Source organism: Xenopus laevis, chromosome 5L (assembly GCF_017654675.1).
Source record: "Xenopus laevis strain J_2021 chromosome 5L, Xenopus_laevis_v10.1, whole genome shotgun sequence".
In the NCBI taxonomy this organism is placed as follows: Eukaryota; Metazoa; Chordata; class Amphibia; order Anura; family Pipidae; genus Xenopus; species Xenopus laevis.
The window spans coordinates 166,600,182-166,616,336 of NC_054379.1; the positions used below are offsets into that span (position 1 = coordinate 166,600,182).

General features: G+C 41.2%; 1 protein-coding gene across 3 annotated transcripts in view; it reads right to left on the minus strand.

Annotated features, from left to right (window-relative positions):
• Positions 1 to 16,155, minus strand: part of slc5a6.L (solute carrier family 5 (sodium/multivitamin and iodide cotransporter), member 6 L homeolog) — a 41,938-nt gene that overhangs the window by 17,711 nt on the left and 8,072 nt on the right. For 2 of the 3 annotated variants that reach the window (XM_018264146.2, XM_018264149.2), the window contains exons 2-3: positions 2,983 to 3,600; positions 725 to 790 (exon numbers count right to left, since the gene is read on the minus strand). In XM_018264146.2, the coding sequence (XP_018119635.1) occupies positions 725 to 790; positions 2,983 to 3,312 (396 nt within the window). In that variant the 5' untranslated portion in view covers positions 3,313 to 3,600. Of the gene's footprint in view, positions 1 to 724; positions 791 to 2,982; positions 3,601 to 3,993; positions 4,012 to 16,155 lie in introns of all 3 variants that reach the window. The other variant, XM_018264147.2, reaches the window with a different exon arrangement.

Consider the following 16,155-nt stretch of genomic DNA (forward strand, 5'->3'; position numbering starts at 1 on the left):
TATAGCATTCTGCACCCCAATACATCGACAGGACCCTGGATATCCACTTAACCTTAAAAGAGAATTCAACCCGTAATAAAAAAATCCTCCCCCCCAACCTGGGTAGACCCCCCCCCCGAGCAAATGCCCCAAACTCTTTACTCACCCCTCCGTGCAGATTCTGGCCTGTGGAGTTCACGAGCGCCATCTTCTTTCCTCAGTCTTTTTTGGAAGTTTCGGCGCATGCGCAGTTGGAGTAAATTTCCAGTATCGAACCACTGCGCATGCACCAAAAGCCACGAAAATTTCCAGAAATCTTTTGAAAACTTCCTTGACTTTTGGCACATGTGCAGTGGTTTGGGACCTGAAATTTACTCCAACTGCGCATGCGCCAAAAATGCTGTCAATACATGAAGATTACCAGAGAAGAAGAAGATGGCTGCCGTGAACTCCGAGGCCAGAATATGCACGGAGGGGTGAGTAAAAAATTAGGGGCCCCCAGGGTAGGGGGAGAGGGTTTTTTTTTTATTACAGGTTGAATTCTCCTTTGAAGCCGACACTTAGCTGTAATGTTCACACGGGGAATATAAATACGTCGGTGTCTGCTGTTAGTGGGCATTTCGGGGAAAGATTCGCTCATTTGGAGACCTGGAGCGGATCTAATGGTGTACGGCCACCTTTAGTTGTGCCAAAAACACAGAGCTGAAGGGTTGCTCACGCCCAGTGAAACAGACATGTAACCTACCATCTGAAATATGAAGGTAAGTGTCCCGAAGATTCTCACAGCTTTATTGAACCGCAGCTCCAGATACTGAGAAAGGAACATGGAAATGATAACAATGACACAAACTGTATTCATAATAACAATATACAGAGACGGTACAGTAAGAGCCACTGCTATACTTTGCTGTGACAAAGGCAACATGGCAACTCCTACCTATACAAATAAACACAGTTAAAGGGGACCTGCCACCTTAAGAAATAATTCCAAATCCTATTTTATGATGTTAATCAAGCAAAATAAACTTCACTTGAACTTTAAAAAATTATTAAAATCTTGTTTTTATTTTGTCTTGGAATTCACAATCACAGCGAGCAGGCAGCAGCCATTTTGTTAACACTGTTATTAAGGCAAGCTTTGCATCATGCCCAAATATTGTGCCAGAATGGGGCACCTGATGCCCATGTCTATGCACTTGCTACACAATTAGATGGTGAGGAGGGAGGGAGAATGTGGGGAGAGCAGTGACTTCTGGGAAGTGCAAGTAATTTCCTGCCCTAAGGCTTAGAGGCGGGGCAAGTAATATATGATTGACAGCCGAGACTTTTAAACAAGTTTATAACAGGTATGGTTGTTTCAATAAAAAACAGAAATTGGATTTCATGTTTAATTTAAAAAGGACTTTAAAGGGCAACTAAAGTGTAAAATAGAATAATGTTAGAAATGCTGTATTATGTATACTAAATATAAACATGAACTTACTGCACCAGCAGCCTAATAAGACAAATGATTTATGCTTTCAAAGTTGGCGCAGGGGGCTGCCATCTTGTAACTTTGTTAGACATTTCTGCAATATCAAGACTCGCACATGCTCAGTGTGGTCCGGGCTTCAGTTGGGAGGTTAAGCTTAGGGATCGTCATAAATTATCAAAACAGCACAAGTCAAATAATATCTGCCATAGAAGCCAATACAGTAAGACTGATTAATAATCATAATATCGAGACTGCACTGCGTCTCTGGATACAAATCTCTACAGGGAATCCAACAATGCTGCTCGAGTTCTGGGAAGTAAGGTGGGGGGGCCCCCCTGCCATTTGAAAGTATGATCGTTTACCTGCACAGCAGTTGGGGACCATCTGACAATTCCTATCAACAGCAGTAAAAGAAGGGGGCATTGCACTGCATACAGTCAGGTTTATGATAAAAACTGTAGACATCTTTTAATTAAAGTATATTGGAGATAGATTTCTTTTTCATTAAAGAAAGTAAAAATGGGATTTTATATTTTTTCCTTTACATGCCCTTTAATTATACAGTTTTTTATGTCTGGGTGACAGGTCCCCTTTAAATTTGTGTTGCTTATTGTAACGAGAAGAAAGAATGCAAAATAAATACTGGCAAAACGCTGTAGAAAACAAACAGGATCCTTTCAAATAAAACTCCAATAAAGAGGCAAAATAGCTGCACCCCGAAAGCCTTGTATTTGGCTGTGGCTCCACTAAACGTGCAGGTCACTCTCAGGTCATTGAGCCGCAAGAGGTTTTGTGACACTCAAAATAAAACCCACAAAAACCTTTAATCCTGCTGCTCAGTTTCCCACCAGTTTGACCACCAAGTAGTCAAGGAAGTTGTCAGGAGAAAGAAAGAGGCTGATGTTCTTCTGCTTAGGAATAAAATTAGAAACCTTTCTCACATCTTTCCTAAGCAGAAGAACATCAGCCTCTTTCTTTCTCCTGACAACGTCCTTGACTACTTGCTGGTCAGACTGGTGGGAAAATGACCAGCAGGTGGCGCTGTTGTAACTAAATTCATTCATATTAACATTACAGGTAGGGACCTGGAGTTTTCCGGAAAACAGATCTTTTCGTAATTTGGATCATCATACCTTAAACGGGTTGTTCACCCTCTTATTCAAATCAGTGCATGGTTGCTAGGGGAATTTGGACCTTAGCAACCAGATGGCTTAAATTACAAACTGGAGAGCTGCTGAATAAAAAGCTAAATAAGTCAAAAACCACAAATAATGAAAAATGAAAACCAATTTTAAATTATCACAGAATATCCCTCTCTACATCCTACTAACAGTTCATATAAAGGTGAACAATGTTTGGATGGTGAACAACCCCTTTAATATAATAATAATAATAATAAAAAGTGACCAAAGCTGAGCCAAAACCCTACACTCTCCTAGAATCAGTACATTATGGGGGGCTGCACTGGTGTTATGCCAAGAGGAACAGCTAAATGGGAGCACTGGTTTTCTCCCAGTAGATGAACGTACCTCGTATGTACTGGTGAGCCTTAACCGATAAAAGACTGGGATGAAGATATGGGCTGGAATGAGCAGTCCTATAATGTAGGAGCAGCCCAGGAACCAGTACTCGGTGCCAAATCTGTAGATCTCCGACGGTACCCCCAGGATGGCTACTGCCGACTGAAAGGTGGCCAGCAGGGAGAGAGAAATGGGCAGAAAGCTCATACTGCGATTGGCCAGGAGGAATTCCTGTGTGGTGCGTTGCTTGCCCCCGCTCAAGGCATAGTACAGTCCTATGGCAGAGGAAAGGACCAGGAGGAGGACAAAGATAATGTAATCCACAGTGGTGAACCTCATTCTTGCAGTGGGCAGTGCCGGGACGATCAACCTGCTTAAATGCTTAGTGTCTCTGTGGGGGGGCTGCAAGTGTCAGCTAGGAGTCCCGCTCAGCCATCGTCCTTTTACTGCCGCACATTTGTTCTGCCACACTCCTTCTCCATCCTGCAGCACCCCAGCTTTTCCTCAGTAACGGGGGGGTCCTCTCTGAGACACAGCAGCAGATGGGGGGAGACCCGTCTCTCTGAGCAAACCACATGCAATAGCTGTCCCAGCACTGAACGGTCACTCCTCCCTGCAGAAATCTACCTGTGAAAAGAAAGATATTCCCGGGTGAGATGAGTCTGCAAGCAGAACTAGTCAATGCTTTACAAGCGTCAGTTAATCGAGTAACCAGTAGCAAGGAGCAGTCATGTGGCACCCAAACTGACAATCATTACGGGATTCTATTTCCCAATCAGGTCGTCTGCGGTCTCTCTCATGCAGGGTCTCTCTCATGCAGGGTCTCTCTCATGCAGGGTCTCTCTCATGCAGGGTCTCTCTCATGCAGGGTCTCACTCATGCAGGGTCTCACTCATGCAGGGTCTCACTCATGCAGGGTCTCACTCATGCAGGGTCTCACTCATGCAGGGTCTCACTCATGCAGTCTCTCTTTTGCAGAGTTTCTCATGCAGGGTCTCACTCATGCAGTCTCTTACTCACAGCCAGCACTCCCGGCACCTATTAGGAGGGACAGTGACAATTCTGAGGGGCAATTATTTCAGCTGGTGGGACAGGTGAAGGCACAGCCTTAATATAGCCGGAGGGGGCAGTTGCCGGTCCCTTTTGGGCAGGAGGATGAAAGGCTGGAATGCACGGCTGTGGCTGGCAGATAGGGCTGGCAGTTGTTAATCTGTACACAAGTGGTGACAGGGAGAGTTGGCCTTGGGAAGTAAGACAAGTCTATGGATGTTGCACAAGGGAAGCAGGAGAAAGGTCAGGGAACAGTGACATTGCAAATATTCAAATGCCCTTCCCAACACTAACACACACACTAACACACACACTAACACACACACTAACACACACACTAACACACACACTCTTTCTCTATAATGAATTCCTTATCCTACCTGTCCCACCCGTCTGTACAGCCCAGGGGCAGTTCAAGAGTCTGATTAGAAGCAGATAAAATCATAATAGGGCAATAAATCATGCCAGGTCTCCATGTTACCCCTCTAATTACACTCACCTCTCCACTTGTCCCTTCCAGAGGAACCAGTAAATGGGAATAATGAGGCCTAGAGAGGAACTTAACCCTTGCTGTGCAACTCTGCTTCAGCCCCAGGGTGTGTATTATATATATATATATATATATATATATATATATATATATATATATATATATATATATATATATATATATATATATATATATATATATATAGAGTCAATGGACTTTGAGAAAGGCCTCGGAGAGGCCGAAACGTTAGTCGTTTAGTTAATAAAAACATTTTTTCAATTTAAGTCCTGAGAGTGCGGACCTTCTTTGTGGGATATATATATATATATATATATATATTTATACTAGCAGTGTGACAGGCCATACAATTAGCTATTTCTTAAAAACAAGAAAATAAGTGTATGTTCTCTCTCAGTTATTATAGACAAAGAGCAGACACATATGTTGTAATTATCAGGTGTCTGGGAGTTAGAGTGTCACAACTCAGGGAAGTAGAAGGACAAACACTGAGTATATTGCACATGCGAAGATCTGCTGCTTTGCTGCTCACTGATCAGTCTCACCATTAAAGGGGCTGTTCACCTTTAAATTAACTGTTAGTATGATGTAGAGAGGGATATTCTGAGACAATTTACAATTGGTTTTCATGTTTTATTATTTGTGTTTTTGAGTTATTTCAGCAGCTCTCCAGTTTGCACTTTCAGCCATCTGGTTGCTAGGGCCCAAATTCCCCTAGTAACCATGCATTGATATGAATAAGAGACTGGAACATGAATAGGAGAGGGCTGAATAGAAAGATGAGTAATAAAAAGTAACAATAACAATACATTTGTAGCCCTACAGAGCATTTGTTTTTTTAGATGGGGTCAGTGACCCCCCCCCTTTGAAAGATGAAGAGAGTCAGAAGAAGGAGGCAAATAATTAAAACTAAATAAACTTCCCATCAATTTTGAAACTATAAAAATAAACAGTTAAGACCAAAAGAAAAGTTGCTTAGAATTGGTCACCCATACTAAAAGTTCATTTAAAGGTGAAACACTGGTTTTAGCTTTAATTAATGATAGCATGGCTGAATCTAAGCATCTTTTCAGTTGGTCTTCATTATGTGTAGTTTTTTAAAAAGGCCTTTTTTTTACCCATTTCAGCTTTCGAATGGGTGTCACTGACACTGAAACAAATGCTCTGGAAAGCTACACATTTATTGTTATTGCTACTTTTTATTCCTCATCTTTCTATTCAGGCCTCTGCTATTCATATTCCAGTCTATTATTCAAATCAGTGCATGGTTGCTAGGGGACTTTGGACCATAGCAACCAGATGGCTGAAATTACAAACTGGAGAAGAGCTGAATAAATAAGTCAAAAAACACAAATAATAAAAAATGAAGACCAATTGCAAATTGTCCGAGAATATCACTCAATACATCATACTAACAGTTAATAAACAACCCCTTTTAATAGCTGTTCCTTCTGAAGGAACAGGTGAGAGTTAGAGAACAGGTGCAGGGGCAGATTAGTAGCCTGAATGCAGGACTGCAGTAGCAGCTGTACATTGTATGTGCTTAGAAGGGAATCGTAGGCAGAGAGTAGAAGCAGGAGTTCCAAATGATTCAATCAGTAAAACAAGGTTTATTTATATGAATGAAGAGGCCTTTCAGTTGCCCTTTAATGAGTCAGTAACAGTGTGTGTTTGTGCAGCAGCAGAACCTCCAGGGACTTCTGTGTAACCTGAGCCCAGTTCACTTCAGGACAGGAGACTTAGTAAATGTGTGAGTTGCACCAGTATAGACTGGACATAGACTGGAGATAAACTGGGAGCCTGAGGGGACACTAATTACATCTGGAGTTTAAGGGCTATTCCACACGGGGAGATAGCCACGCGTTTGCGGTCGCGGCGACAAAGTGCCGCGCCAGTCGCCGCGACCGGCGCAGGCGACAGTTTTGTATGGGCGCCTATGTAAAAACGCCTGTGCTAACCACACGAGGCGATGCGCTTTTCAACAGTCGCCTGAAAAAGCCTGGCGAGGCATTTTCAGGCGACTGTTGAAAAGCGCATCGCCTCGTGTGGTTAGCACAGGCGTTTTTACATAGGCGCCCATACAAAACTGTCGCCTGCGCCGGTCGCGGCGCTTTGTCGCCGCGACCGCAAACGCGTCGCTATCTCCCCGTGTGGACTAGCCCTTAGGGGCAGATTTATCAAAGGTCGTGGAGAATTTTCTAATTAAAAAAATTCGAATTTAGAGCTATTTTTGTGTACCTCAACTAGGGACTAGTCCAAATTCGATTCGAATTTGGAAAAAAAAAACTTGAAAAATTCTAATATCGAAATTTATCATGTGCTGTCTCTTTAAAAATTCAACTTCGACCAATCGCCATCTGAAACCTGCCAAATTGCTGTTTTAGCCTATGGGGACCTCCTAGAACTGACTTGGGGTCAATTGGTGGACTTCGTTTTTGGGGGAAAAACTTTGATTGAATGTGATATTACTTTGATTCATACAATTTGAATTTGGCCAAATATGAACCTATTCAGCCAAAAAAAAAAAAAAAAAAAGACTTCATTTCGGTTGTCTTTTAGAATACAAAGTTTTTCAAATTCCAAATTCAACCCTTGATAAATCTGCCCCTTAATGTATGTAAGAAACTGTTGTCATGAAATTAAGATTTGCGAATGTTCATTTAGAGCCGATAAAATATTAAGACTTCACTTGATACAATAATCAAAGCAGATTTAAACACACACACAAAGGTGGTTCACCTTTAAGTTAAGTTTTAGTGTGTTATAGAATGGCTAACTTTTCAATTGGTCTTCATTTTTTGTTTTTTTATTATTTGCTTTCTTCTTTCCAGCTTTCAATCTAAAAAACAAATGCTCTGTAAGGCTACAAATGTATTGTTATTGCTACTTTTTATTACTCCTCTTTCTATTCAGGCCTCTCCTATTCATATTCCAGTCTCTTATTCAAATCAATGTATAGTTGCTAGGGTAACTTAAACCCTAGCAACCAGACTGCTGAAATTACTAACTGGAGAGCTGCTGAATAAAAATCTAAATAACTCAAAAACCAATGGCAAATCATCTCAGAATATCACTCTCTATGTCATACAGGCAGGGCAGCCATCAGGGGGGGGACAGGGGGGGGAGAGTTGTAGGGGGCCCTGAGGGTAAGGGGGGCCCGGCCACGGCACACTTACTTGATTAGCCGGGCCCCCCATCTTTCTGAGAGCTGCTGACTTCGGGAAGGCATAGATGTTTAAGGGGCCCTGGCTACCAATTTTCTCTCATGTGGGGTCCTAGCCACCAATATTTTTTAATGTGGGGGCCCTGGCCACAAATGTTTTTTTATGGGGGGCCCTGACCACCAATATCTTTTTATTTTTATTAACATGTGGGAACCCTAGCCACCAATATTTTTTTTATTTTTTTACTGTGTGGTGGGGGGACGGCCCTGTGGGGTGGGAGGGCGGGGCCCAGGAAATTTTGTTGTATGGGGCCCTGCGATTTCTGATGGCGGTCCTGCATACAGGTATGGGATCTGTTATCCAGAAAGCACAGAACCTGGGGTTCTCCAGATAATGGGTCTTTCTGTAATCTGGATCTTCATACCTTAAATCTACTAGAAAATCATATAAACATGAAATAAACCCAATAGGCTGGTTTTGCCTCCAATAAGGATAAATTATATCTTAGTTGGGATCAAGTACAAGCGACTGTTTTATTATTACACAGAAAAAGAAGATCATTTATAAAAAAAAATTGGATTACTTTGATAAAATGGAGTCTATGGGGGACGGCCTTCCCATAATTTGGAACTTTCTGGATAATGAATCCCATACCTGTAACTCAAGTTAACTCAAAGGTGAACAACCCCTTGCTGAAGCTGAACAAACACATATATAGTAGTAGTAGTTACCCGGCATTACCAACCTGCTGAAGGACTACCCACTGAATCCCACGGGCCCAGGGCACCCGCCAATCATATTGTTTTGTCGGCAAAATGAAACGTAACCACAACAAACATTGCGACCGGGGCCGCGCTCTTTATTTAGACATAACAAAATCTGGAAGCGCCAGTACATGTGTCTGTGTCACGGGCTACAGAAAATACTGAGATAAGAACCAATTTCAGCTTCTCCTGATGTGCTCAAGGCTGTGATTATCCCTCTTATACGTGAATTTATAGAGACACAACGAAGCCTACAATTATCCCAACCCTGTGACGCACATCCCCCTGTCACACTCACTGTATTTCTGTCTCTCTCAGCATAGACACACTTGTGTTATTCTCATATACAGCCGTGTATAGTCTTTCTACTGACCCCACTCACTGCCCTTCTCATCATTTGGGCTAAATCTCCCCCTAACTGACCTTCAGACTTCACCTTGCTATAGTTCCAGGGGTACCCAGGGTACAAATAATCACTCACCCCAAATCTCCCACTAACTGACCTTCAGACTGGGCCCCCTTAGCTCATAACAAGGTTACAGATATATAGAAACATTGGGGTAACAGTCACCCTGCTATAGTTCCAGGGGTACCCAGGGTACAAATAAGCACTTACCCCAAATCTCCCCCTAACTGACCTTCAGACTGGGCCCCCTTAGCTCATAACAAGGTTACAGATATATAGAAACATTGGGGTGTCACCCTGCTATAGTTCCAGGGGTACCCAGGGTACAAATAAGCACTCACCACAAATCTCCCCCTAACTGACCTTCAGACTGGGCCCCCTTAGCTCATAACAAGGTTACGGATATATAGAAACATTGGGGTGTCACCCTGCTATAGTTCCAGGGGTACCCAGGGTACAAATAAGCACTCACCCCAAATCTCCCCCTAACTGACCTTCAGACTGGGCCCCCTTAGTTCATAACAAGGTTACAGATATATAGAAACATTGGGGTGTCACCCTGCTATAGTTCCAGGGGTACCCAGGGTACAAATAAGCACTCACCCCAAATCTCCCCCTAACTGACCTTCAGACTGGGCCCCCTTAGCTCATAACAAGGTTACGGATATATAGAAACATTGGGGTGTCACCCTGCTATAGTTCCAGGGGTACCCAGGGCACAAATAAGCACTCACCCCAAATCTCCCCCTAACTGACCTTCAGACTGGGCCCCCTTAGCTCATAACAAGGTTACAGATATATAGAAACATTGGGGTGTCACCCCGCTATAGTTCCAGGGGTACCCAGGGTACAAATAAACACTCACCCCAAATCTCCCCCTAACTGACCTTCAGACTGGGCCCCCTTAGCTCATAACAAGGTTACAGATATATAGAAACATTGGGGTGTCAACCTGCTATAGTTCCAGGGGTACCCAGGGTACAAATAAACACTCACCCCAAATCTCCCCCTAACTGACCTTCAGACTGGGCCCCCTTAGCTCATAACAAGGTTACAGATATATAGAAACATTGGGGTAACTCACCCTACTATAGTTCCAGGGGTACCCAGGGTACAAATAAGCACTCACCCCAAATCTCCTCCTAACTGACCTTCAGACTGGGCCCCCTTAGCGCATAACAAGGTTACAGATATATAGAAACATTGGGGTGTCACCCTGCTATAGTTCCAGGGGTACCCAGGGCACAAATAAGCACTCACCCCAAATCTCCCCCTAACTGACCTTCAGACTGGGCCCCCTTAGCTCATAACAAGGTTACAGATATATAGAAACATTGGGGTAACAGTCACCCTGCTATAGTTCCAGGGGTACCCAGGGTACAAATAAACACTCACCCTAAATCTCCCCCTAACTGACCTTCAGACTGGGCCCCTTAGTTCCAGTAGGTTACATTCGGACATTATGCCTGTGCCAAGCAGGAACATGTTCGGGCCCAACACCTTTATACACAAGAATCTGACAGTGAGGATTAAGTATGAAAATGGCTATTATATAAATCCAGATCATTAAACATAATGAACAATAATCCTCTTATCTCTGGAGCGAAATTCCTGTGCGAATCAGATCAAGGTTTAACTGCTTATTCCTACTGAATCATGAGGTTACAAACACACTCAGATTGCTCTTTACTTATACTGGGCCAGTCCCCAACAAAAAGACTTAGTCATATGAAAAAGTTTGGGAACCCCTCTCAGCCTGCATCATCATTTACTCCACTTTCAACAAAAAAGATAACAGTGGTATTTAATTTCCCAGGAACATCTGAGTATTGGGGTATTTTCTGAACAAAGATATTTAGAGAAGCAGTATTCAGTTGTACGAAATTAAATCAAATATGAAAAAGTGCCCGTGCAAAAGTTGGGGTACCCTTGTAATTTTGCTAATTTGAATGCATGTAACTGCTCAATACTGATTACTGGCAACACCAAATTGGTTGGATTAGCTGGTTAAGCCTCGAACTTCATAGGCAGGTGGGTCCAATCATGAGAAAAGGTATTTAAGTTATATATATAGACAAGTTATATAGTAGTGTTTCTGAAGCTAACCCACCAGTTCTACCAGTGCAGGGCAACACTACATTATATTTATATTACTTTCAAAACACTTTAAATTTATAGTTTTATGGGATCTCTCTGTACAGACTATGAGCAAACTTAGGGGACTGTTCCTGCTGAATTGTGCTTAGTACAGGGAATACCTAAGCTGCCATAGTTTTATGGGATCTCTCTGTACAGACTATGAGCAAATTTATGGGCTGCTCCTGCTGAATTGTGCTTAGTACAGGGAATACCTATGCTGCCATAGTTTTATGGGATCTCTCTGTACAGACTATGAGCAAATTTATGGGCTGTTCCTGCTGAATTGTGCTTAGTACAGGGAATACCTATGCTGCCATAGTTTTATGGGATCTCACTGTACAGACTATGAGCAAACTTAGGGACTGTTCCTGCTGAATTGTGCTTAGTACAGGGAATACCTATGTGCCATAGTTTTATGGGATCTCTCTGTACAGACTATGAGCAAACTTAGGGGACTGTTCCTGCTGAATTGTGCTTAGTACAGGGAATACCTAAGCTGCCATAGTTTTATGGGATCTCTCTGTACAGACTATGAGCAAATTTATGGGCTGCTCCTGCTGAATTGTGCTTAGTACAGGGAATACCTATGCTGCCATAGTTTTATGGGATCTCTCTGTACAGACTATGAGCAAATTTATGGGCTGTTCCTGCTGAATTGTGCTTAGTACAGGGAATACCTATGCTGCCATAGTTTTATGGGATCTCACTGTACAGACTATGAGCAAACTTAGGGGACTGTTCCTGCTGAATTGTGCTTAGTACAGGGAATACCTATGCGGCCATAGTTTTATGGGATCTCTCTGTACAGACTATGAGCAAACTTATGAGCTGTTCCTGCTGAATTGTGCTTAGTACAGGGGATACCTATGCGGCCATAGTTTTATGGGATCTCTCTGTACAGACTATGAGCAAACTTAGGGACTGTTCCTGCTGAATTGTGCTTAGTACAGGGGATACCTATGCGGCCATAGTTTTATGGGATCTCTCTGTACAGACTATGAGCAAACTTAGGGACTGTTCCTGCTGAATTGTGCTTAGTACAGGGAATACCTATGCTGCCATAGTTTTATGGGATCTCTCTGTACAGACTATGAGCAAACTTAGGGGACTGTTCCTGCTGAATTGTGCTTAGTATAGGGGAATACCTATACTGCCATAGTTTTATGGGATCTCTCTGTACAGACTATGAGCAAACTTAGGGGACTGTTCCTGCTGAATTGTGCTTAGTACAGGGAATACCTATGCTGCCATAGTTTTATGGGATCTCTCTGTACAGACTATGAGCAAACTTAGGGGACTGTTCCTGCTGAATTGTGCTTAGTATAGGGGAATACCTATACTGCCATAGTTTTATGGGATCTCTCTGTACAGACTATGAGCAAACTTAGGGGACTGTTCCTGCTGAATTGTGCTTAGTACAGGGAATACCTATGCTGCCATAGTTTTATGGGATCTCTCTGTACAGACTATGAGCAAACTTAGGGGACTGTTCCTGCTGAATTGTGCTTAGTACAGGGAATACCTATGCTGCCATAGTTTTATGGGATCTCTCTGAGATCCCATAAAACTATATACCAGTAAATCCCCATGTAGCAGAAAACCTTTAGTCAGAGCCCTTTAGTTGATGAACTACAACTCCCATTACTGCAAATTAAGTAGATTTCACAGTAAAAAAAAATCCTATACTTTTATGGCACAGTTAGCCAATAAACCAATGATGGAAATGTGCAGAGTATGAGAATATAATGTATTTTACAGTCCCAATACATAACTAGAGGGACATATAATTACTACAAGAACTTACTTTTATTGTCCTCTCTGTAACCGCTCAAAGCCATAAAACATGGTGTGATTGAGCTTATGATTAGCCATATCAGCCTGAGATAAGCCCAGCTCCTAATTCCTATCCCAGGCAAGTGAGACACGGAGCCAGAGACTGCAGGAATTCAGCCAAATATGTCATGTCATTGAATTTGTGTCCCTTTCCTGCAGAAAATAGGTTAAAGGACAAGCAAAGCCAAATTCACTGGGGGTGGGGTGTCAACTTGTTAGGTTCTCCCAATAACTCTACATGCTAAGCACCAATATTGAGTTTTGTTTACCATAAACCCAACATACATTTGAAGAATGGTTTCAGTCATTTAAAGGGGTTGTTCCCCTTTAAATTAACTTTAAGTCTGATGTAGACAGTGATATTCTAAGACTATTTCTAATTGGTTTTCATTCTTTATTATTTGTGGTTTTTGAGTTATTTAGCTTTTCATTCAGCAGCTCTCCAGTTTGTAATTTCGGCAATCTGGTTGCTAGGGTCCAAATTACCCTAACAACCATGCACTGATTTGAATAAGAGACTGGAATATGAATAGGAGAGGCCTGAATAGAAAGATAAGTAATATAAAGTAACAATAACAATATATTTGTAGCCTTACAGAGCATTTGTTTTTTAGATGGGGTCACTGACCCCCATTTGAAAGCTGAAGAGAGTCAGAAGAAAAAGGCAAATAAGGAAACAACTATACAAAATAAATGATGACGACCAATTGAAAAGTTGCTTCGAATTCGCCACCTTTAAGTTAAAGAGCTTTCTATTTTATTGACTGGGGGCAATTTGGGGACTGCTAAAAGTAGGAGAGAGCCAAACACCCCTATAAGACCTATAAGCTCAGTTGTACTATACACAGGATTTATATAGTGAATAAAGTACCCCCTATAGTAAAATATAAGGATATTATAAGTAGCCGAGGAGTTTCATGACCATATAAAAACATGAGGCCGAAGGCCGAGGTCATGGAATTCCGAGGTTACTTCTGATATCCTCATATTTTGCAACAAGGGGTACTTTATTTATAATACATGTGTTTTAGTGAGTCATGTGACAGAAATGACATCACTACTCACCGTTTATAACTGATGACATCACTACTCACCGTTTATAAGGATATAAATGGATTTTGAGTATTATATATATATATATATATATATATATATATATATATATATATATATATAATACACAAAAGCTATGAATAGCTTGTAAATTATATCCTTATAAACAGTGAGTTCTGATGTCATCAGTTATAAACGGTGAGTTCTGATGTCATTTCTGTCACATGACTCACTGAAATTTGTGTATTATAATAAATAAAGTACCCCCAGTTGCAAAATATGAGGATATTAGAAGTTACCTCAGAGTTCCATGGCCTTCGGCCTCGTACTTTTATATGGTCATGAAACTCCTCGGTAACGTATGATATCCTTATGTTTTACAAGAGGGGGTACTTTATTCACTATATATATATATATATATATATATATATATATATATATATATATATATATATATATATATATATATATATATATATATATATATATATATATATAAATTAATTGTAGAAATGTGCTGCCAAACACCCTGCCAGTGAAGGGGAATAAAGACTGGTACATGAGAGGGTTCATGAAGTTCAGCTCAGTTAACCCCGCTGTTAACCCTGTTAATACTTACACTCACACACACATGGAAGTGGTGTTCACCTTTAAGTTAACTATTAGTGTGTTATAGAATGTCTTATTCTAAGCAACTTTTCAACTGGTCTTCGTTATTTATTTATTTTTTATCGTTTTTGAATGATTTTCCTTCTTTCTCTGACTCTTTCCGGCTTTCAAATAGGGGTCAGTGACCACATCTAAAAAAACCCAAAAAACACAAATGTTTTAAAAGACTACTTATAGCTACTATTTATTACTCATATTTCTATTCAGACCCACTTCTATTCATTCAATGACCCTAGCAACCATGCATTGAGTCTCTAATTCAACTCAATGCATGGTTGCTAGGGTCATTTGGACCCTAGCAACCAGATGGCTGAAATTGCAAACTGGAGAGCCGAATTAGAATAAGAAGCTGAATAAATGAACAACCGCAAATAAAAACCGATTGCAACTTGTCTCAGAATATCCCTCTCTAAAGCATACGAACAGTTAATTTAAAGGTCAACAACCTCTTTAAAGAGGTTACTAAGAGCAAAACAGCTATAAATGTAATACAGGTAGGGATGCACCGAATCCACTATTTTGGATTCGGCCGAACCCCAGAATCCTTCACGAAAGATTTGGCCGAATACCGAACGGAATCCTAATGCGGGAAGGGGAAAACATTTTTTTACTTCCTTGTTGTATGACAAAAATTCCTGAGATTTCCCTCTGCACCCCTAATTTGCATATGCAAATTAGGATCCGGATTCGGCTCGGCTGGGCAGAAGGATTCGGCCAAACCCTAATCTTGTTGAAAAAGGCCAAATCCTGGATTTGGTGCATCCCTTAATACAGGTTTAATATATTATTATTAACATGTACTTTTAGAGCGCCAACATATTGTGCAGCGCTGATTTATAAGGTCCATTCAAATAAACATTCTCCTGCTACAATTTAATACTTTGACATCTAACCTGGAGCTCTAGTTTAGCATTTTAACTGGTTGCTAGGGTCCCATTTTCCTAGTAACCAGGATAAAAAAAAAAAAAAACGATTTAAAGGGCAGACGGCACCTAACAAATTGGCACAATGCAATCAGTTAACTCATTTTCATTTTTAAAGGAAGGTGTAACCCTGTCCTGTAGAGCTTACAATCTATGCAGTAACACAAGAAAAATTGGTTTCATTCTCTGACATCCATTGGCTATTAACTTTAAGAAAACCAATAAAGCCATGTGTTAATAACTGTGCTCGTGTTATTATATAAATGCAATCCTGGCTAGTACATAAGCAAACAATAGAGCCCTTTATGTCCAGCACACACTGTATAGACCTAGAGACAGAGCTATTTGTGCTTCCAGGAGACTTTGGATGAAGCACCTGCAGCAGGTGAAAGGATCACGGGGAATCACACGCCCTGACGAATAAACTCAATGGGGAATAATTCATTTATAGGCAGCAAACTTCCCCTTTAATTCCACATGTCTCTGAGCAACCCCTCCTGCTACAGGTGCATTAATAATATACATTTTAAATATTTTACAAAACATTTAGAGGATCAGTTCACCTTTAAATTAACTCTTAGTATAATATGTGGCATTGTAGTACAATTGTTTTTATTATCTTTTTTTTTTTGTTCAGCCTCTCCAGTTTGGGGTCCCACTGGGACAATGAACA